Here is a 22893-nt window from a genome sequence, read left to right as displayed (position 1 = left end):
GATTGACCAGCAAAGAACACCAAGGAGCAAATTGATTGACGAGCAAAGAAAACCAATCTTCTATTTTATTGACTTGCAGAGACACCAAGGAGCCAATTGGTTGACTTGCAAAGAACACCAATCTGCTATTTTATTGACTTGCAAAGAACACCTATCTTCCATTTCATTAAACTTGCAAAGAACATCTATTTTCCATTTCATTGACTCGCAAAGAACACCAAGGAGCCATTTTATTGACTTGCAAAGAACACCAACTGCAAAGAGCCATTTTATTGACTACAAACACTTATTAGCCATTTTTCGACTTGCAAAGAATACAAATTAGCCCTTTTATCGACTTCCAAAGAACACCAAATAGTTATTGCATCTTGATCTTTGTTGATACCTTTAGTGCAAACACCAACTATTTATTAATGACAACCACTTTCTTAAAGGCTTTAGAATTGTACAGAGAATGAATTTTGGATTTCATTGCTTTTCAACTTTTAACTTGTTTGACTTTATAACTATTTTGATATGAGCGTCACTGATGAGTCTTGTGTAGACGAAACGTGCGTCTGGCGTACTAAATTATAACCCTTGTACCTTTGATAATGAGGATGATAACTATTTAGTTAATTTTGATATGTTTTGTCTATTATGTGAACATCCTTTTCCAGATAATTGTTCATTAACCATCAAACCAAAAACATATTTATATACTTTTTTTTCAATTTTATCCTATTGTTGGCTAAATGATTAAACACATAATTTGAGTCTTTTCACATTTTTTATTATGTTGTGCAGACTGCACCACAACAGTAATACTGAGTTTGGTTTTACCAATAGCTGAAATATAAATATCAATATTTACAATAATTTATATATACAATATCCGTTAATATGGCACAAAGCCAGATTCACCAGCGTCATATGGCAAAATGGTGTTCATTTATAAACAACATGCAGAAACTGTCTCCCTAATTATTCAAAACATTCTGTGGATTTATCTTCTTCTGTGAACATAAATTTTTCCACGTGGTTTAGTCCTTAATATCTATTTAATCGAAGCTTCTGCAAATTTCACTACTTCAAGTTTGAAGCCTGTAGTTTGCATCTATACAAAAATCCAAGGAAATCAGCATCAATTTAGAAAGTCTTGCAAAATTGGTTTTGATTTAAACCAATGAATAGCTTCAAATAAACATACTCTAGAAGTTAAGAGTGTCAAATAAATAAAAGAGTCTACTAGTATCAATCATATGTTCGATTTGGAATTTCTTGGTTTTCCTTTCCAAAATATGACAAAGCAGGTTTCTAGGTGTGAGTCCTTGGCTATGGCTTATTTCTCGGCAGATGACTGCTTTAACAGAAATTGGACATTGATATTAGAATACAAAGATAACGGTACTTCAAATGCAGGATTTTCCAAATCGATTTGAATATCTTACAGATATTGATGAATCTATACAATTTAAGATAAATCTTTAAGACTAGACGATAATCATGTTCATTTCATAGTTATAATGTCAGCACTTTTGATGATGATGAAGCAATGGTTGCCCTCCTTAATGGTCTATTTTTCCTGATTCTGACTCTAGTCATGCTTGGTACTGTAGGACAGGATTTGATAAGTGGTGGCTGTTGTTCATGCGCAGTGCTGTCAAACTTTTGTTATACCAATCATCTTCGTGGTTGTCCTGGAAAATAATAAAAAGTAAATATGAGAATTTTCTCACAAATATATCTTAGTAAGATATATAAAAAAAGTCGGGTTCATTCTCTATCTCGGATTTAATCTTATATACTTGCATATTTTGATCAATTTCTTCAAACTCTTTGCATGACTAAATTTCTTTATGTAAGTAAATTTATTGAATTTAAGCTCGAAAATTTGACTATCATCATTTACATAACAAATTAGACGAAAGAAATACAATGAAAACTAGAACAGTGACTCAGAAAGTTGCAAATCTTGAATATATGAGACTAAACTTACCAAACTATAGTCTGAAGCCATTGGGAATTGTTGAACTTGTCTTGGCATACTGGCCATGTTAGAAGTAGCCATACTGGACATCCCTGAAAACTGAGCCATTGAAGGATATGATGAGTTCATCTGTGGATATCTCGCCATAGAATTCATATTGGTGTGTGGCGAGTAAGCAGCATAGGGCCGAGACGTAGTTGGGTACAAGTTCCTCATCATTCCGTTGCAAGCAGGGTTCATTACTGGAGACAGAGACTTGGCGAGTTGTTTTTCATGTTTTCTGTATTTTGCTCTTCTGTTTTGAAACCAAACCTGTAAAAAATGAAATGCAATAATTAAAAAAAACATACATTGGTTGATTTTTGCTAAACGTCCATGGCAATAGCACACTCAAATCACCACGGTTGTTTGTGACAAAAATAAAATAAGGAAAAGTTGCCGAGTACATACTTAGACTGAAAACCTTTTACCAATGCAGCAGGAATGGGGAAAGATTATTTTATACTATTTCATCCAAATATGCACAATATGAAAGTGCGGTGAGAACACTGAAGTAAACTGCTTAAATGCTATTGTTCCTTCAAATTTATATATTTTGTGAATCTGGCAGTACCACTATACACCATCATACCCCCCCCCCCCACCCCAACCCATACCCCCTCCCCGAAAAAATAATAAAATGCGTCTTCTATATCAAATATTCACAACTGCAATCAGGTTTACTAGTATAGTTTAACTGTTTGTACGTTATCAACTTTCACCGATATTTAAAATTTAGTAGAACCTCTTAATAAAATTCACAACTAATTTCATTTTGGAAAACTATCTCTTTTTTTTTTTATCTATATAACAATTTTGAATTAGCATTTTCTTGTATTTGTGTTTTTCAAATCGTCGTTAAATTGTTGTCATCTTAGTTCGTATTATGTATTTTATCACCCATTTATAGTAATGCTTACTTTTATTTAATAACCTAACTGTAACAAATGGATGCTTTTAATGTTCACTGACCGAATGAAATAATTTCTTTTTCGACAAAATATTTGTGAAATAATAAAATGGAAGTCCTCTTTCGGTGCGTTCAAGTATGGGCTGGGTAGTCTTGATTGTGAATATGTAATTGAAATTAAATAGGTCCTGATGAGTCGAGTGGGCAAACACTCTTACAACATCTAATGAAGCAAGAATGTTCCTTGTCAATTACTCCGCACAAAATCCAAGTAGCATTTTAATCGAAGAAGCGGAATTGATTACAATTAGTACCGGCATCTAGCACGAACAACTCGTCACCGATCAATGCATTAAACATTGGTAAAATTGAAAGAATTTGGTTCTCTATTCTACATGCAAGATGAGGCCGTTTCAGTGATCGCATGAGCACAAACAAAGTCTTTATAGTGACATAATAGTGCTCGCCTGATCGGAGAAAATCTACCAAAAGAGATGCCATTTTGTGTTCATCAGCATAGTCCGCGGTCTTATAATTTAATAAGGTTTAAAATGCGTCTTGAATAAAGAATGTGAATTTGAGGACAGCAATTAGAGTGTCTTTGTGTTGACTATCGTGATGACAAGCCAGTAGTTTCCGATACCAATAGAAAATGTCTATACTCTCTTTTCCACTGTCAATTTGAAATTCAGTCAAAAGTTTTTGAATAATTTTGGCTCATTCATAAAATCCGTTGAGATAATTGAATTTGATTTTTTGAATTTTTTTTGTATGAAAGCTAGACAACACATTTTAAAGTACTGATTTGCGCTTAAAAAAAAGTAAGAAGAAACTTCTATTTGTGTTACAAAAAAATGATATCATGTATCTTTTTATCAAATATGGAGATGTTTTCTCTTGTGACTGGTCAAATCTATAAACAGAAAAATGTGTATTGAGACGACACCTTAATACAACATAAAGACGAAAATAAAGTGTATGTCTGACTGTCTTGCAGAATTTCTCTTTCTCTTGCTTAATTGCGATTAGGAATTGGACATAAAGGTAAAACCCTGGGGCCGGTTTCACGAAGCTATCCTAAGACATGTCATAAGACATATCTTAGGACATGTCTTATGATCCTCTTATGACTATCCGAGGACATATCTCAGACCTCGTCTCGAAGCTGTCTTAGGATCATCTTAGCTTAGACATCCTAAACCTGTCGCAAGTTCTTTACATTTTCAAATATAAATATGATCTACGGAAAAAAATCATTTAAATGTAGTATGTCTTACCATAAATTATTCTAAACGTATTGATTAATATAATGACATAATTTGCAAAATAAATATAAAAAAATAAAAGTAATTTTAATATATATAAATTATCTTTAAACAATACATCAATATAAATATGAAATTTTCAATGCAAAATTAAGAAAAAAGAATATAAAATTATGACATTGTTTTGGTACAAGTGAGATGAATTCAATTTCGACTTTATTGGTTATAAAAGGTTAAGAGATAAAAACGTGCAATTTTTATATCAATACATCGAATTTTCATTGTTGACAAATCCTGATAATCCGTCAATGTATATATGTTTTAAGCAGGAACAGGAGAATAGATAATTAGATAATAATAAGATATTTTTTTCAAAATTAATATAAAAAATGAGTGTAATGTATATAAATAAACGTATAACTATCCTAAGACCATCATAAGACACCTCTCGCGTTGTCCTAACTTTATGACCAACTTTAAGAGATGTCCTAATTTAGGACCGCTTTGTGAAACCCACATAGGACTAAGATATGTCGTAAGACCATCCTAAGACATGTCTTAGTCCTAAGACAGCTTCGTGAAACTGGGCCTTGAATTCTCTCTACAAATTAATTTGTATAAATTTGGCCAAATCTTCTAGATTGGAAAATAAAGAAAATAATGCCATGCTGTGAATGTAACACAACCACTGGACGGACCAAGTGAATAAAGGGAACGGAGTATACAAGGGGTGTAAGCATAGTTTTAATTCAATTAAAATGAGTTCCCTTTTTTTATACAATATTAAGTAAAGATCTGATTTGAGCCTGGCTTGAGTCGCGCTAATAAAAAGAAAGAATGAACGTGTATTTTAACAACAAAACTTCCGAAATTTTACATTCCCTAAAGGTCAAATAGGTTTAGATTAGGACGACTCATTGCAACAACAAAACAGATGATAATAAAGATTATGTTCAACGTTTTGGCAAAGGATCTCCTTTTCTATCTCAAATTTTTCAACGTTTGAATAGGTTTTCTAAGGCGACAGGCAAATAAAAAAAAACACGTATTCATTCCTGCCAAATTCTCTCTTAAAAGAATTTGAATACATGAGCCCACATGTTCATGATATATATACGGTAATTTTGCTAAAAGGGACTAACGCTACGCTCTTAATGTAACACAAGCAGCTTTGACAGTTCAAGGGACAAAAGGCAAAAATATCTAGGGAATGGAAACATAGTTTTTCTCCATCCCTTTTGAATATTATTAACATAACAAGTCAGAATTCTACACATTTTTTGACAAACCAAAGACGCAAAACTATTTGATGAATATAAAATGTGAATATTTTGACACAATGGTCACTACCACGAGAGAAGCTGGCTATATTCTCGTCTGTCCCGTGACTATACATCTTATGAATTTTTATATTAAGAGACGTGGTATAAGAGAGAATAGTCAGGAGGTTTTTAAGCGAAGTTATTCTGTCTCGTGAGAATGGTGCCAGTAATAAGGATTGACATATCTTTTAATGGAGAAGTCTCTAGCATCTTTACATTCGACGCATTAGCGACAGGCAAAAATTCATCAACAGCGATGTTAGAATACCATTGATCGTTCTTCACTCATTTGCTAAATTCAATTTTGATTTTCCCTTAAGCAGTGCTAAGTTTTAATGTTTTTCATGGAGGAAAATGGCAACTTCGTTACTTTGTAAGCCTAAGAAAACACACCGAAACATTGCAGTATTAGAATGGTAGTCATTTGAGCATTATAGAATTAGTTCTGATAGGTAATTAGGGTCGAGTCTTTGAAAATTGTTCCAGAAATATTAAGCTGTGGTAAATAGGATTTTCCGTGTTGATTCTATTAACAGGGTATACAGACCATAAGGGGACAAATTTATTTTTTTAGAATAAAATGTATCAACAAATCTTTTTTATCAAATAATTTTGAATACCTTGTATGCAAAATAATTTTGAATACCGTGTCTGCAAAATACCTCTTTCCAATCTCAACACAACAATAATAGCGAATCGAATTTTGTAAATGCAGAAATGTTTACGATTTTCTTTTTTGATTGTGCGAAAATGCGACGGAGTATGGTTCGCCAAAAAAATACATATTATGCATATAAGTTGTACTTTTAGACGCAGAGTTTGCAGTAATCGCAAAAGTTTGTCTCGCATTTTGTCCGTAGTTCCAAAATCACAATCCTTTACTGAGTGAACGCAACATTTACCGAATTTTACAGATTTCACTTGTTTCAACAATATAAGAGAGATTAAAGTCCTATACATAATACTACTACTCTTAGTCGGAGGTTTCTCTTTTTGGTTTGAATTACACTAGTTTCCAAATTTAAAACAACATAATCTTGTGCTGTTATTGTTTTAACACAACTTGTGTTCTTGGAATAGCCTCGATTCGAAAGATAATTGGCCAAAATTCAAAACGTTTAGCGAAAAACCCAAAAGGACATAAAGAGTACGGTCCAGCCCGTCTATTGTTGCCTGGCGATTTCACTATCTTGGGTTCATCCTAAAAGAAACCCAAAGCCTGGAGAAACACAAAAATACAGATGTTAAGCCAAATTAAATATTCGAAAAATTATTGAAATTTAAAAAAAATCTTGGAACTCTTTGACTATCACACAACTACTATAGTATATAGATCGCTGTAAATCGAGCAAAATAGTCGGAATGAATTTTGAGTTGGCACTGTATTTTCTATAGGAACATAACAAAATATGTTCAAGATGGAAAGACGTTGAAATTTATTAACCGTTTTGAATGATTTTTTTATGCATTGGGAAGAAGGGTTTCCAGTTACAGACATAATGCAAAAAGCAATTTCACATCAATATGCAAACCATAAGACAACCGTAAAAAAAATAAAAAAAATCTATCGAGAAAACAAAATAGAATATGTATAAATAATTGGAAGGATGCATGAAATACAGTTATTTGGAGCTTCTAGTAAAATACGAAAACATTCCCACACTCAACGAAAACAAAACGACAAGTTAGTAATTTGTTTTCCTTTTTATTGTAGTCTTTTGTGCATTTACCTATCCCGTGAATCTAAAATAAAGGCTGATTTATTTTTCCGATAAGTTTTTTTTTAACCTGCATGCGGTTTTAAAAACTGATGTTGCTGTGTATATAACTAGTGCATTAAATATTCCCACTTATTCCTTGTACATTAAATATTCAAAATTATTAGATACATGAAAATAGTTCTTTGTTAGTTATGAATACGAATGGCTGTTTTGGTTTAACCTACATCGGGAACCTAAATAAAATGTTGTAAGCCATGAATCTATAATCACAAAGACCTATATGGCCCAAACAGACCTTAAAAGAACAACAGAACAAATTATTTACGTAAATTTGAAGAAATTTTACATACTCAAATTTGTTCTCTGTAAAAAGGCCATCTTTTACTTCCACTAGCCTCTACTATATAGCGTAATAACCGCCTTATTATTTTAAGAAAACTGTAAGGTGCCAGTTTGTGTTTTGATTACTTTAAAGAGTAACATTTGGCAATTGAGTTCAATGGGAATGTATGTTAGTAACTTTTGATGGTGGGCAGAATAAACCAAACCTTAAACGGGTGAAAAATATACCAAGTAACTTCTTAAACTTCAAAGATGGAAAGCATGACTTCAACCAAATTTCAACCCTGAACTATCTATTCTGGGTTACCTTTTGTAATTTTATTGGTTTTCACGTGCAAATAAAAGATATATAATGCATGTCACAGTCAATAAGACAGCAACCCAATGACATAAAAAAACATATAGATAAAAATAAAATTATGGCAAGCTCCAAATTATCAAGTCTACAAAAGATGTGGATAAATTCAGTCGAAAAACTATGAGAGACATTGCATCATTACCAAGTTCACTATAGAATTGAGAGCATTGTTTTGAAAATTTATACGAAATGAAAGCATGCTTCCATCGCATGATCTTGCATTAAGCGCTTCTTTCTAAAAATGTGACGACCACTTACTCTATATTTCGTACATGTATCTCATTGGATTTAGTTTATTGCTATATTTTTATTTAGATGTCATACTTTTTCATTTAAAAGCAGATTTGTTTAACACCATAAATGTGATAAATAATTAGATGATCTAAGATGAGAGGTGCTAATAATTTTAAAATTAATTATAATTTTAGGTTGCATTCATACATCGTTGGTTACTTTCATACGACATGCGTTGCTTTCATACGACATGAGTTGTTTGCATACGTTATGAATTTGTTTTCATACGAAATTGAAACATATGATGGTATCAAATGATTTGTCAGTCTTTCAGCCAAATAAAATATCCGCATTTGTTTGAATTGAACACCTACTATTAATAAAGATAACAGCAATCAGATATAACTAAAGAGAACCATTGACTAAATACAGGAATACAGTTAGAATATATGATGGAATTTAATTGGTATTTTAGTACTCTTTTCCTTTGTTCTTCATAATGATGTGGGACAATGAGTAACCCACAAAAAAAATCAGTTCAAAGAAACTGAATTAGAATGAAAGGTAATCATGGCATGATGGTACTATTCCGAAATATGGAATCACAAACAAATGCCAATGGTTTATAATTTATTTTAGTTGTCAAATTTGGATGCAAAATAAAATTTAGCTATTAAACTTTTCGTTTATAAGAATACAATTATATGCATATACAATAGTGTTTATTAATCTTTTTTTTTATTCAGATTTGATGATATTTTCATATTCTTTACTTTGAAATAGGAGACAACTAGTATGGTGACTACATTGTTTTTTTTTCCTTTTGTAAAGACATACGTAATTCCGAGCTATCTTCTTAAACTCTATTTCAAAATAATAGCAGTCTTTTTTTTTTATAGTCACTTAAAACTTTTTTCATAGGAATAATCCAATCAAAATGTGAGAATTCTTAGCAGCCTATAACTAGATAATCGACTTTGGGAATTTAATACTTTTTTATTATAATATTGTTATGCTTTTAAAAATGTTTAAACGAAATTAGAATAAAAAATCTTTAATTAATCATTTTATTTTATTTTTATGCTATGTTAGACATTTATTTCCGAATGCAAAAAATCATTTTGATACAGAGAGACACTGATCTTGGTAGTTCAAAAGTTAAAACAAAACAGCAAATAACCTTTATAAGAATAAATAAATAATTTTTAACATCATCTTCCTCCCTATGAAAGGATGCTGTTAACTCTCTGACCGTTCTCCTTATAAAGACTAAAGCGACAGTTTGTACGAAACTTTCATTGACATTGTAAACAGGGAGACATATGGACATTTCATGTTTAAAACTACAAGCATTTTCTGTTTTCTTTTGAGGAATTCTAACGGACTTGTTCAAGTGAATATAATGATTCCAATAGTTCAGTTTAGTGTATTTAGTCGGTGCCCCCCGCGGCGACATTGCTATCGCTAATATTCCATCTGTTCCTTAAATCTCTAAATTGAATTGATAATTTGCACGGAGGGCATATTTTTCTTTTTTCTTCTCTTTCTTTTTAAAATCATTGCATGGCATCCATTATCTTTTTTTACCTATTTCGAAATGATAAATTGCACGGAGAGTATATTTTTCTTTTCTTTTCTCTCTTTTTAAAATCATTGCATGCCATCCATTAACTTTTTTTACTTATTTCGAAATGATAAATTGCACGGAGGGCATATTTTTCTTTTCTTTTCTCTCTTTTTTAAATCATTGCATGCATCCATTATCTTTTTTTTTTACTTATTTCGAATTGATAAATTGCATCGAGGGCATGCATTCTATTAAAAATTAACCATGTGCATCAACTGTCATTACTTATTTCGAATTGTTAAAAAAACATTGAGGGCATATTTCTTTTTTCTCTTCCTTTCTTTTTAAAATCAACGCGAGCATCAACCAACTTTTACTTATTTTCAATTGTTATTTAAACTTAGGACATGCCGTTTTGTCTTCCTTTCTTTTTAAAAACATTGCGTGTATTTACTTTCTGTTTCTTATTACCAACGTCGAATTATGAATGTTCATTGAGAGCATATTTTCTTTCTTTCCTTCCTCCTTTTTAAATCCGCATCCATAAAACACCTTTTAACTTATTTCGAATTGTTAATTTGTACCAATTTAAGAACAGACTTATTTCTCCTACCTTCAGTTTAAAATCATCTAGTGCATTCAGTATCTAATACTTATTTCGAATTGCAGGTATGGTTAAGGGCATTTTTCTTTTTTCTTTTTCTTTCTTTTTAAAATCATCGAGAGCGTTCTTTACCATTCACTTATTTCAATTTATTAATATGCATGTAAGGCCCGGGATATTTATTTTGTTCTTTTTTTCTTCCCTTACTTTTATTTAAAATCAGCATATTTATCCATTATTTTACTTATTTCGAATATATTTTCCGATACAAGTTTTTTCTCCAAAATATACGGCTATTTTTTCTAACCAATTTTAACAGTTCACGACATAATGAATATGTGTTTTTTTACAATATTTATTCGTTTTAAATATTTTTACAACAAGTTATATTTGATTATCAGTTTGTATTATAGTTTTATTTTATTTTCATAATCACTAAAAGTTGTATTTCATATGCATATATGATTTGCAAAGTTTGTTAACGAACAACCGACACACCGTTAGAAAAGTTGAATAATAATCCTAAAAGTCCTTGTCGTGCTTTAATTTCATCCTATGTATAACAACTTCGAACATTTATTATTATGCTTACGAAATTATTTCATTGGTGAATTATACTTGTAAAAAATTAATTCAGGTTTCGGAAGAAAAAAACGACTTATTATTTTTTTTTTTTTTTTTAAATCATCAGCAAGTTCCAATTAATATAATTTCCCTCGGAGTTCAGTATTTTTGGGTTTTTTACTTTTTAATTCCATACACTTTTTTCAAAAAGGATCTAAAAAAATATATAAATAGAGATTTAAAAGGGCGTATTACTTCACGGAAATAAAAAATCCGTTTCAGAAACTATAGGCGGCAAAATCTTACCGATGTTGTAAAGCAATTTTGTAATTCAATTCCGGATAAACAAAACAAAAAAATACCAAATACCCTAATAAACTAATAAGAAAAATAAACTGATAAGCAAATATAGAAATAAGCAAACAAACAAACAAAACTAACCTGTATCCTTGCTTCATTTAATTTGGTAATCCTAGCTAGTTCTTCCCGACAGTATATATCTGGGTAGTGACTTTTGGCAAAAGCTGATTCTAATTCTTGTAGTTGTTCTTGCGTAAATGTTGTCCGATGTCTCCTCCGCGCGGGGGTCGGGCAGGAACTAGGGTTGTGACTGCCACTTCCAGATCCTCCGCTCAAAAGGGAACTTGAGCCGCCATTCCCAGGCTCTGGTTTTATCTTTTTAAAAGCCCCCTCTTGTACTGTAATTAAAAAAATATATTTACATGTAATAATGATATATAAATATATCTATATTAACAGGCAATAATGAATTATATATTAAACAACACATATTGCACACTTTTTTGTTTTGATTTTTTTCCTCTGAAAAAAACTAAAAACTCTTTTTTTTTACCGTAAAAATCCGAATCCACTGCATAGTACTCCATGTTTTTAAATGTAACTTTTTTTTTTATAAAAACACCCCCGTGTAGATGAAAAATTAAAGAAAAACAAATCAGTGGTCAATATCGGTAGTCAAACAATGATGTTTTTACGTAACTTATATTTTATTAATTATTTACAGAATCACATGTTAACAAGAAGGTGTCAACAGATGGTCAACTCCGGCCACATCTCCGGACAATTTCATTTTAACGCCAGGTATAACAACAATTCCGAATTTCTGTTCGACACCTACTTTTGCCACCTTTGACTTTTCAGAAAGCTTGTTAAAAGATTGCTATTTTCTTATCGTCTATATTTACACACATTTTAGAAGCAACACGCGAACACAAATTTCAATCCGAATTATCACCTATTTAATCGTTTAGAGTCACGGTATCAGTTTTTTATTTTTGGAAAGGGTACCAGCGCATAGTTTGAAAATACATGATATGTAGAAGAATTTCACGTAAATTTCATTTAAATTTAAATAATAATAAGAAGAAAAAACTTTGTAAAGAAAATTATTTTTTTCTTTTCTTTCTTTATACCAGCTTTGTTTTTGCATGTGATCATTTTTTTAGTTAGTATCCAAGATTTAAAACATGGAATGTTCAAATTATTTAAACTATATTTAAAATTTTATCCTAAATAATGCGATGTCTGTTTCCATCGAATTAGTGATTCTAAAAGTGCTTCAAATAGAAATACCTCTGTTTTATTTTCTTGGACTCTTGGACAGAGAAATTGACTGGTATCTCACTTTTACTTTTTGCAATTTAAGATCGTTTTACTTTTAAATGCCCAACAAAAATAAAATAAAATGATTTTATGCAGTGCCGGATATTTCAACCAAAAAAAAATAGGCAAATTAAAAACATGTCTTTTTCATTTAATCCCTTAAAAAATCTTGAATATACTGAATTCTATACATTTGCATTAAAGATCTCGATGCTGAAAATTGTTATACACAGAAAAGCATATAGTTCCAAAATAATTCTTGAAAATACAGGAGTCTTTGGAATTGCAGTAAAGTTATATTTGTCCTAAAAACGAAACTGATATATTTTAACATGAAGAAACAAAAAAATCTAAATTAATAGTTGTGGAAGTTTACGAAATTAAATTTTTTCCTAATTAGGTATCTTAGACTAATATCAGAATACATGTTTCTTACGGATGTAAACTGAAATCAAATATCATTGAAAATCAAAGAACTTTTTTTACTAATAATTCTTACCATATATGTAATCCCGTATTGTTTATGATCACTTCTATATGATTGCCTCTGCGTTGCATAAAATAAAAACGTTCTCCCTTTATATTAGGTTTAAGACCGGAGTAATTTAATAGAAACATCCTTTAATCATATATATTAACTTTATTGCCGCAGACATAACAAATGGAATTTTCCCGGAGTACAAAATTTCGTTACCAGAAAACAAAATTACGCTTGGTGTAAATTACCTGGAGTTGATAGAATCATTATCAATACCAAATTAGTACAATTGTATTTAGCGTTGGCAACATTATTTCATATTCCATACGTGTCGAACATAAATAGGAATAATATATTTAGTTATTTACGACCATTGTAAACAAAATAGAATTATTGTCCGTATGTAATAACATTTCCGATCCCTTTACATCCCCCTACCTTGATAAATTAATAAATTTTATTCCAATTCTTCAATTATTGGGTAATTGGAAATGAGATTAATTAATAAAATGAATTATTCGTCGTAATAAATTGAATTTTGTGAATTAGAGACCTACCGGTTGTTTCCGTTAAGTTTCTAGCACTGCTGTCGAGATTGTACAAAGCTGCGAAATCATCCACTTTTCTTTTTTCAACTCTTTCTTCGCTAACTGAAATCCTATTTTCATCAGCCATTTTTTATCGGAATAAAAGGAAAAAGATATGCCCGATTCTAAGAAAAATTAAAACTCTATAATGAGATTTACTTTTCGTTTACATTTATATCAAAGCCAAAAGAAGTTTTCGGAATTTTCTTAACCAATCAAAAGTGTTTTTGATTGGTATTATCTTAAGTTATTTCTACCTTATGTAGTCGCGTGCCAAGACGTTCGCTGATTGGTCAAAAAGATCAATCATGCCGCGTTTAACCACAGAACGGCTGCATATCGATAGAGAAACAGTTACAATTTTAATAAAAATAAAAGTTAACGGGTTCTAAATAATGTTGTTTCGAGATTTGTCTGTTGCTTATAATGAAGTCTACAATCATTTTACTGCTAGTATAGAAATAATCAGTCATAATTTCTGATGGTACTACCAGATCTATGCATGTTTAGGTCTCTAGTATTGCAAATGTATCACTTGTTTATGGATTATGTTGCTTGAAAATACTTAGTCCTATTTGAGTAGTAGAATAAATAGAGAAGTCAGTAATTCATGATGTTTTTTTTTTATTTCGTTGTGCTTAGAGTACGACACTTTTGTCTCCTTGGTCTATTTTCTATATTTTTTATGAGTCACATATTTTCAGAAAAAAAACTTTAAAATATTTTTTTATGTTTATTTTCCTTGTTTAAACAAAAAAACAATTTTTTTTTATGCTAACCACAGCGTAGGTTTGCGTGTCTGTATTCTTTCCTTTCCCCCTCTTTCAAACAGACTTATATAAATGGCTCGGGGGGGGGGGTATAAGTTTTACTATCAATAAGTCATTTTGAAAGAAACAAGATTAAGAAGTTTGTTCTATCCCCCTTTCCACTTATCTGTCGTCTCTCTCTTATGTTTTTTTTTCTTTACCTGCTGATAAATTTTGTGGTGTTATGAACAGCCTAACAAGTTACAACATTTTTACTAGTAACAATAAAAAAAACTCAAATGTGTACTTTAAATAAAACATCAAGAATAAAAACTTTATACAAAATAAGAGACCAGATGGCAGTGAAAAGAAAGTTGCATAGATATCTCTGGTCACTCTTGTGCCCCGGGAAGTGGACGTAATGAGCTTTCACAACTATCAATTAGGTAACTACAGAGTAATTAGCCTCGACGAGGCTCTAATGAAAGCGATGCCATGACCTTAAGGGGACAATCCTTTCTTTAATGGTCAAAAATAGAAGTTAGGGTCATCCTTAAAATGTTCAAGCAAAGTTTTGTAATTTTGTATCTCTTTATATTTGTTGTTTTAAATCGTTCGAGTTTGAGAAGGAGCAATCTGTCACAAAATTTGGTAAGGTGGTCAGTGTTGTTATAAGGTATGGATGGTATACATTTGACCTTTAACACCTTAATTAATTAATCAACGATCAAAGACTTATATACCGAAAAACAAAAACACCCATATGGTCTTCTATGAAAACATATATTTTTAATTATTGTGTAAAAGAACAATCAAAACAATTTTTAAAATATTAAAAAAGTTAAAAAAAAAAAAATGAAAATTGTGCCTTAATATGCCTTACGAACGAATTATTTGTATGTCCCGACTATATATTGTCTTTACAGTTTGATACCGCATCCTAATTTTTGTGTGGTTATTAGAGGTGAACCAAATACAATTATGTTACAAAATACACGTACAAATTATGGGTAGTGTTGTATAAAAAGCTTTGCTAACCTCTTTTACATTGTAATCAGAAATTGCCTTCAGCCAAGGACTCTTGACACTGCAACCAGCATTAGTGTATTTATCACAATTAAAACTGTTCGCATAATCTATATATAATTTTGCGTTTACAAAGATGATTTTTCTTGAATTTGCCTTTTACAATTTGAAACATTACATTCAAATGATAATGAAATGAATTTGAAATCAAATAGAATAAATTCAACACTCCTTTATATGCCTACAGTGAAGGTAAATGGAAAAAGTATATTTGACATTATGAGAATAAGTATCATATGCATATGTTCAATTACGTTATTTGTATACTAGCCTGATATTTCCAAAGCTTAACTGTGGTGCAAGGTTGCTGTCTCATAAACGTTTACGTCACATTTCCTTTATTGATATAACCCCCTTCTTTTGAATGTCTTGCATTTGTGTCGTTTGAATTATTTGAATAATATTGCAACACAATTTCTACTTAAAGGCATAAACATGCGAATCCTTAATGTAGAGGTTAAACATGTTTTATTCAAAAGATTTTTTCTCTTCAAAACTGTGATCATTTGCATGCATGGAAACAAAAGTGGGACACATTAAAAACTGAAACAAAACAATTTCAACTGGGACAGAATGTTAAAAGTCAACAGAAACCTAAAACGCAGCAGGACTAGTCACAATATTTCAATTACCATTTTTGTATTGTCAATTAAGCTGTATAACAGTTTATTTGTAGAAATTATAGAAATATTGCCAACTGAGTGAACAAGCTCTGCTTTATGTCAGCAAAGATCATTCAAGCAATACTCTCTTAAAATTGAATGCAAATGACAGAGAGAAAAACAAACCGAAGTTTCGAAATTAAATTATGATAAGTATGATGAAAATCTGTGATTTGTGAAAATATCAATTTCCCCACAGTCGAACTTGTAATGATGTTCTCTGACGATAGATAATACGATTTGTAACATATTTGAAGAAATGAATAATTTTACAACTATTCGTAGACCGATCAATTACGGGTTAAAGAAAGTTAAAATATGTTGTCGTACATCAAGATAGTCTCTAAACTGGTTACTGGAAAAAACAACTTGTAAGAGGTTTGCACTTTTTGGTTTTGCTTTATAGGATTTTGGCCTTTTCAGTTAAAGCTGTGGCGAAAAGCTAAACAGGAAAAAACATCATCTGTTTTTTTTTTATGAAAAGAACATATTTTATAGAAACAATGTTTTAAAAAAGCAGATTTGGTATTATAACAATCCACCGAAGACAAACGAGCAGGAACTAAAAAAAAAACTACCGGTCATCGACCTTTAACAACGAGCAATAGCAATGCCGATTTTTAGTTAGCTATTTAAAATCAAACTCACTGTAACATTAAAAAAACCCACTGAAACTAGTCTATGATACTTGCTCATTAGGTTAAGGCATAACACATTTGATAACAAGGATACGTATTAAAACCTGTTTTAAAATTAAGTTTAAAAAATAAAGCATAAAAGATTTACTAGTATTTACAGTCTGGTATAAATATAACAATACAAAATAACCTCCGTAGAGCTTTTAACCGACATTCACACATATATAACCACAAGACATAGAACATATCAACAGTAAGCACATGCATAACACAAAGCATACTTACTGGTCTCAAGCACAGCAAATCATAAAAATTAATGGCAAATAAAAGCATTTAAAGCAAACATAAAATGTAGAAAAACTAATATTCATAAGCGCACTAAAAGCAATTCAAGCATTTATAACACAAATAAAAAATATGCAGCTAAAATATAAAAGCTAGAGAGTACACAAGATAAATGATAAGTGTCATTGTCTACAGCTCACTGAGATCTACAGGAGGAACACTGACACAAACTAGCATACAACATAATTTGTACAGACCACCAGGAAACAAAATTAACCGAATAAATGAGTATATCACTTAAATATTCTTTGCTGTTGAAAAAAATAAAAGGCATTTTCTATTAGTTGTAATGGTTTGGAACAAGCATGCCAGTAACTGGGTGAACTCTCAGATTTGTAGGGATGTACAAGTACCCGGTCACGTCCACTCTCTATTTTTGTTAGATGTATTTCTATTTGTATCAATTTGATGAGTTAAGGATTTTTCAACTGATCGTTATAATTCGTTCTTATGTTGTACTGTTACACAAATGTCCCAGGTTAGGGGAAGGATTGGGATCTCGCTAACATGTTTAAACCCGCCACATTCTGTGTGTATGTGCCTAACTCAAGTCAGGAGCCTGTTATTCATTGGTTATCGTTTGTTGCTGTGTTACATATTTTGTTTCCGTTCCGATTTTGTGTAAACGTAGTTTTCTCGTTTGAAATAATTTGTTTAATATTTGTGATTTCGGCGCCTTTTATAGCTAACTGTGCGGTATGGGATTTACCAATTGTTGAAGGCCGTACGGTGACCTACAGTTGTTAATTTCTGTGTCATTTGGTCTCTTGTGAGAGTTGTCTCGTTGGCAATTATACCACATCTTCTTTTTATAATTTCTATGATAATGTCACTTTCGGTGTTTTAGTTCTTTCAACGAGTGTCTTTGGATGAACACATTCATGTCCCATTTAACTTTTCCTACAAGTTTTTTAAAAATTATAATGGAATCTGCACATTTGAAAATATTCCATTAATTTAAGGCCTTATGCGTAATACTTAATTCGATTAAAAATTTACAAAACTACCATTAAAATCAGGTCATAGAGAACACGGAAGTTGCATGTTCCATTTAAGCATTTACATTTCGATATTTCTTTAATAGTCAAAACATTTCTATATTTCTTGTTTAAATCATTGAAAAAAAAATTGAAAAAATATACACTTCAGAAAAATCATGTGACGACTATATATAAATTTATCATAGATAATTAGAGCACTTTGTGATGATCTGAAATTAATTACGCAATTCGAATTTGGACTAAAAATTGATTTGAAATATTTATAAATAATGGTATGAAATAATTTGATTTTGTGTCTTTTAATGATTATGTAAAATTTTCAATCACTGTAAGTGTCAAATGAATAAAAGAAATACTAAGTAAAGCGTAAATATGGCCCAAAACATTGAATAATAATCCAAACGCCACCACATTTTAAAGTTTTATCGCATCTAGAATGTTAAAATATGAAAGCAAAAACTCATAAAAGAGACCTCATAAACAAACTAGATATCGGGTTAAAACCACATTATATACTGCTTATAACCTCATTGTAAATCTTGCGTACAATATTGTCGTGAATTAAATAGATCCCTGCTCGATAGTACCGACGCAAAATAGACATTTGTTCAGTTTCCAAAGCCGACCATCGTTTTCCGAACTGAGTGGAGCAATGTGTTTTACGCTTCCAAGATGAGTGTAGCAATGTGACCGACGCTTCAAAACTATGTGCAGCAATTTGAGTGACGCTTCCAACCTGATTGAAGCAATGTGACGGACGCTTCTTTTAAAATGAGTGAAGCAATGTGACGGACACGTCCGAACTGAGTGAAACAATGTGACGGACGCTTTCGAACTGAGTGGAGCAATGTTACGGACTAGGCTGGTCCTCATATCTGGCAAAGCCAAACAGATAAAGGACAGATAACCAGTCTATGTGACGGACGCTTCCGAACTGAATGCAGCAATTTGAGTGACGCTTCCAAACTGATTGTAGCAATGTGACAGACGCTCTCTAACTGAGTGGAGCAATGTGACAGACGCTTTCAAACTGAGTACAGCAACGCTTCCAAACTGATTGAAGCAATGTGACGGACGCTTCCGAACTGAGTGAAACAATGGGGTGGACGCTTCCGAACTGAGTGAAGCAATGTGACGGACGCTTCCGAACTGAGTGAAACAATGAGGTGGACGCGTCCGAACTGAGTGAAGCAATCTGATGGACGCTTTCGAACTGGCGAGTGGAGCAATGTGACGGACGCTTTCGAACTGAGTGGAACAATGTGACGGACGCTTCCGAACTGAGTGCAGCAATTTGAGTGACGCTTCCAAACTAATTTAAACAATGTAAAGGACGCTTCCGTATTGAGTGAAACAATATGACAGACGCTTCTGAACTGAGTGTAGCAATGTGACGGACGCTCCCGAACGAAGTGCAGCTATTTGAGTGATGTTTTCGAACTGAGTGCAGCAATTCTAGTGACGCTTTCTAACTGAGTGAAGGAACGCGCGTCCGAACTGAGTGAAGCAATGTGACGGACGCTTCAAAACTGAATGGAGCAATGTGATGGACGCTTCCGAACTGAATGAGCAATATGACGGATGCTGCCGACCTGAGAGGAACAATATGACGGACGCTTTTTGTAGGTCTAAAAGTAGAAAATACCATCACTTTAACCAAACAGAAAGACAACGAAATGACAAACAATTGAAAGGGTCAATAATCTCTCTTCCAATAGCGATATCCTTCGTATAAGTGCTGTTGAAACACGCCGAGGAGTAACATCCATGCAATGAATAGGCATCACGCAATAGCAGATTCGTAAATGTCTTTTATTTAACGCTGATACTTCACCAATTTCTGAAACCATCTGTCATGTAAATTCTCTTATTCTATCCTAAAACTTGACTGCATGTCAACTTCACAGCGTTTTCTCTATCTTTTATTCAGTTAACAACATGCAGGTAATGGTATACAAAATTGCTTTAATTCGCGAAACTTTCCATTGAATGACTGGCAATACAATTTCTTTGAGGATGTTCTCTACTCTGTTTCAAAATTATTTTTTTTAAAGCACTGTTTTGAATTGATAGTACATAAATAAAGGAACTAAAACAGCAGAGACAATAAAGGGTATATGTGCTTCTTTTCGAGGTATATACAATGTATATGGAATAGACCCACATCATCCCTCTTTTTTTTTCTTCAAAATATTTGTTTGTGTTTTTATTTTTCTTACGTAAACTTTCTTTGAATCTTTAACATGCGTTCACTTATTTAATGCGTTCTTGGACATGGAAAATAAAAATGGAATAGAGAGGCATCATAAATAAACTACATGTGTGTACTGTTATTTTAATAGCGTAAGGATAGGAGTAAGAAAACATAACATAAGTGAAAATAGGTTAAAATAATAAAGATGGTTCTTATTTTTTTTTTTTAGAAAATAAAGGTTACATTCACGAAACAGCTGTGGTAGTGATTGCCAGTGAGATTAAGTACATATCGCCCTACTCCAAATAACGTCATTGTAAGCCACTATATGTCAACGTACAACTTTAAAAAACGAGCAAAACCCATAACTCATAATCTGATCTCAAAAGCCCAACGAAAAAAGTGAATAGTCTAGGAATAGCGAAAAAAAAAGGTTTTTCAGTATACGGATATGGATAGTAAAGTGCACATTGCTAGAAAACAAAGAAATATCGATGGCATCGTCAAATACTTTAATAAAGTAATACAAATAGACAGGAAATACTAAAAAAAAAACCCAAAAAACATTGATTAACAAAATTTTAATCTGCTAACAGAGTCCATGTTGGCGATTCATATGCTTGTAAATAATTTCATGTTTTTTTCTCCTCGAAATTACAAACGATGAGAATGTATTTAATGTTTATTGGAGTTTTGTATAAAATCAGTATGTTTCTTGGATTTAAACAAATTCGTCATTACCTAACCAGCTATCAACTTTTAATAACTCTGATAGCTGAATATGTCACAGGAACATGCTAATTCTCCTAAAATATATGAAGCTAGCATAGAGAAATTAAAGAAAGACCTTTAATAATCCCAGTTGGAAATATTTCATGGATGTTTAGGAGGACTAATTAGTAATAAGTTCATAAGATAAATCCTGTAGTATGAGTCGATCGGAATGAAGGGAATGCATGCTCCTGACAAATGTTGGTATATTTGATGGTGGGGTGTGGACATTTGCTGATTTTTGGTTTATCTCGTCTTCTTGTAAAACCCTTGCAAAGCTGGGAGATCGTTAGCAATCAATCTTTCATACCAGCGCTATTTGAACATTAGTCCAAATACCACGTCTACGGATTCTATAAGTAGATTTAAAATTACGACCACTGTTACACTATTTGTGTGTTGGACCGATAGAATGTCTGATTAGCTGGACGACCCCATGTTGCAAACAAAATTGATCTTCTTATATTTATATTGAATTAAAATTGAGAATGGAACTGTATGTTTGAAATTACAATGATAAAGTTCCAAAGATGCACGTTGTGAATAAAGAGGGAATTTCTGTTTACAATGTCAAGGTTAGTAAACGGTTTCCATGCAATCAATGTCATGTCTAACTCAAGTCTGTTGAATTCCATTAGATATAATAATTAATATGCTATGTGATAAAAGGGTTGCCCACCACCAGAGGTTTTGTCACAAATAAGGGTAGAAGATCTGTCTGCAATGTCACAATCACACAATTAATCGAACTGTACATCCGAATATTCAATCATACTAAGTTATGTTGGAATTTTGAATGCCTTCAAGGATATTCATGGTGGTGCTTGATAATATCTAAACCAATGGCAATAAAGGAGAGAGGGTTATAAATTAGGTTTAAATAGCTGTCAGCAAGAATTTATCGGGTCAATAAAATTCATATCGGGTGAGGCGAAGCCAAACCTGATATGAATTTTATTGACCCGATAAATTCTGTATTAGGACAATTGAACACTGTGTAACGAATTTATCCTGATTTTGTTATATTACATATTACTAAATTCAAACTCAATAAAAGGACAATATCAACCAGATATATGTTAGATATTTGATTTAAAACTGTGAAAAATTGAAAATATTACAACTCAATTTTTATTCTTTTTTATTAGGTCAATGGTATAAGGGAAATAATCCCAATTGATGTAACAAATAAGAGAGATAATTCCTTTTGACATAATAATAATAATAATATCAGGACAATATCAGCCAATCAAATTGCGAGAAATTACTGTAAATCAGGATAATGAGTTTTGCTTGCTGTTTCCTCTAAGAACGACATTGGGATTACAAGCTTGATATTTGGATTGTAGTCGTAGCCAATAAACATTGATGTGTTAGAGAGTATCATGTTCTCTCTGAGGTTTCAATCAGACACATAAAAATTGTCATTTATAAAAAAGAAGATGTGGTATTGATTGCCAATGATAACAAAAAGAGATCAAAATGACACAGACATTAACAAACTATAGGTCATCGTATGACCTTCAACAATGAGCAAACCCCATACTGCAAAGTCAGCTATAAAAGGTCCTGATAAGACAATGTAAAACAATTCAAAGGAGAAAACTAATAGCCTTATTTATATGAAAAAATGAATGAAAAACAAATATGTAACACATAAACAAATGACAACCACTGAATTACAGGCTCCTGACTTGGAACAGGCACATACATAAATAATGTGGCGGGGTTAAACATGTTAGCGGGATCCCAACCCTGCCCATAACCTGGGACAGTGGTATAACAGTACAATTTACTTCATTTTCATTTTTGATTACTTTTAGCATGAACCTCCTCCTAAATAGGTGGTTGAAAGAGTCATGGA

The 22893-nt window shown here is 31.8% G+C and overlaps 1 protein-coding gene across 2 annotated transcripts; it reads right to left on the bottom strand.

Annotated features, from left to right (window-relative positions):
- Positions 1 to 1053: 1053 nt before the first annotated feature.
- On the bottom strand, positions 1054 to 13711 carry LOC134701435 (homeobox protein unc-42-like). Of its 2 annotated transcripts, none has more exons than XM_063562585.1 (4): positions 13554 to 13711; positions 11337 to 11593; positions 1979 to 2281; positions 1054 to 1679 (listed from the first exon to the last, which is right to left on the bottom strand). In XM_063562585.1, the coding sequence occupies exons 1-4, from the start codon at positions 13669 to 13671 to the stop codon at positions 1581 to 1583; spliced, it is 777 nt and encodes a 258-aa protein (XP_063418655.1). In that variant the 5' UTR covers positions 13672 to 13711; the 3' UTR covers positions 1054 to 1580. The 2 variants fall into 2 exon arrangements, with proteins under 2 accessions (XP_063418655.1, XP_063418656.1); XM_063562586.1 differs by lacking the exon at positions 13554 to 13711 and adding an exon at positions 11749 to 11860.
- Between the last annotated feature and the right edge of the window lie 9182 nt (positions 13712 to 22893).

The sequence above is a fragment of the Mytilus trossulus genome, unplaced genomic scaffold (assembly GCF_036588685.1).
Source record: "Mytilus trossulus isolate FHL-02 unplaced genomic scaffold, PNRI_Mtr1.1.1.hap1 h1tg000244l__unscaffolded, whole genome shotgun sequence".
In the NCBI taxonomy this organism is placed as follows: domain Eukaryota; kingdom Metazoa; phylum Mollusca; class Bivalvia; order Mytilida; family Mytilidae; genus Mytilus; species Mytilus trossulus.
The sequence above is the reverse complement of the archived record's forward strand: the minus strand, read 5'-3'. Positions and strand labels throughout refer to the sequence as shown.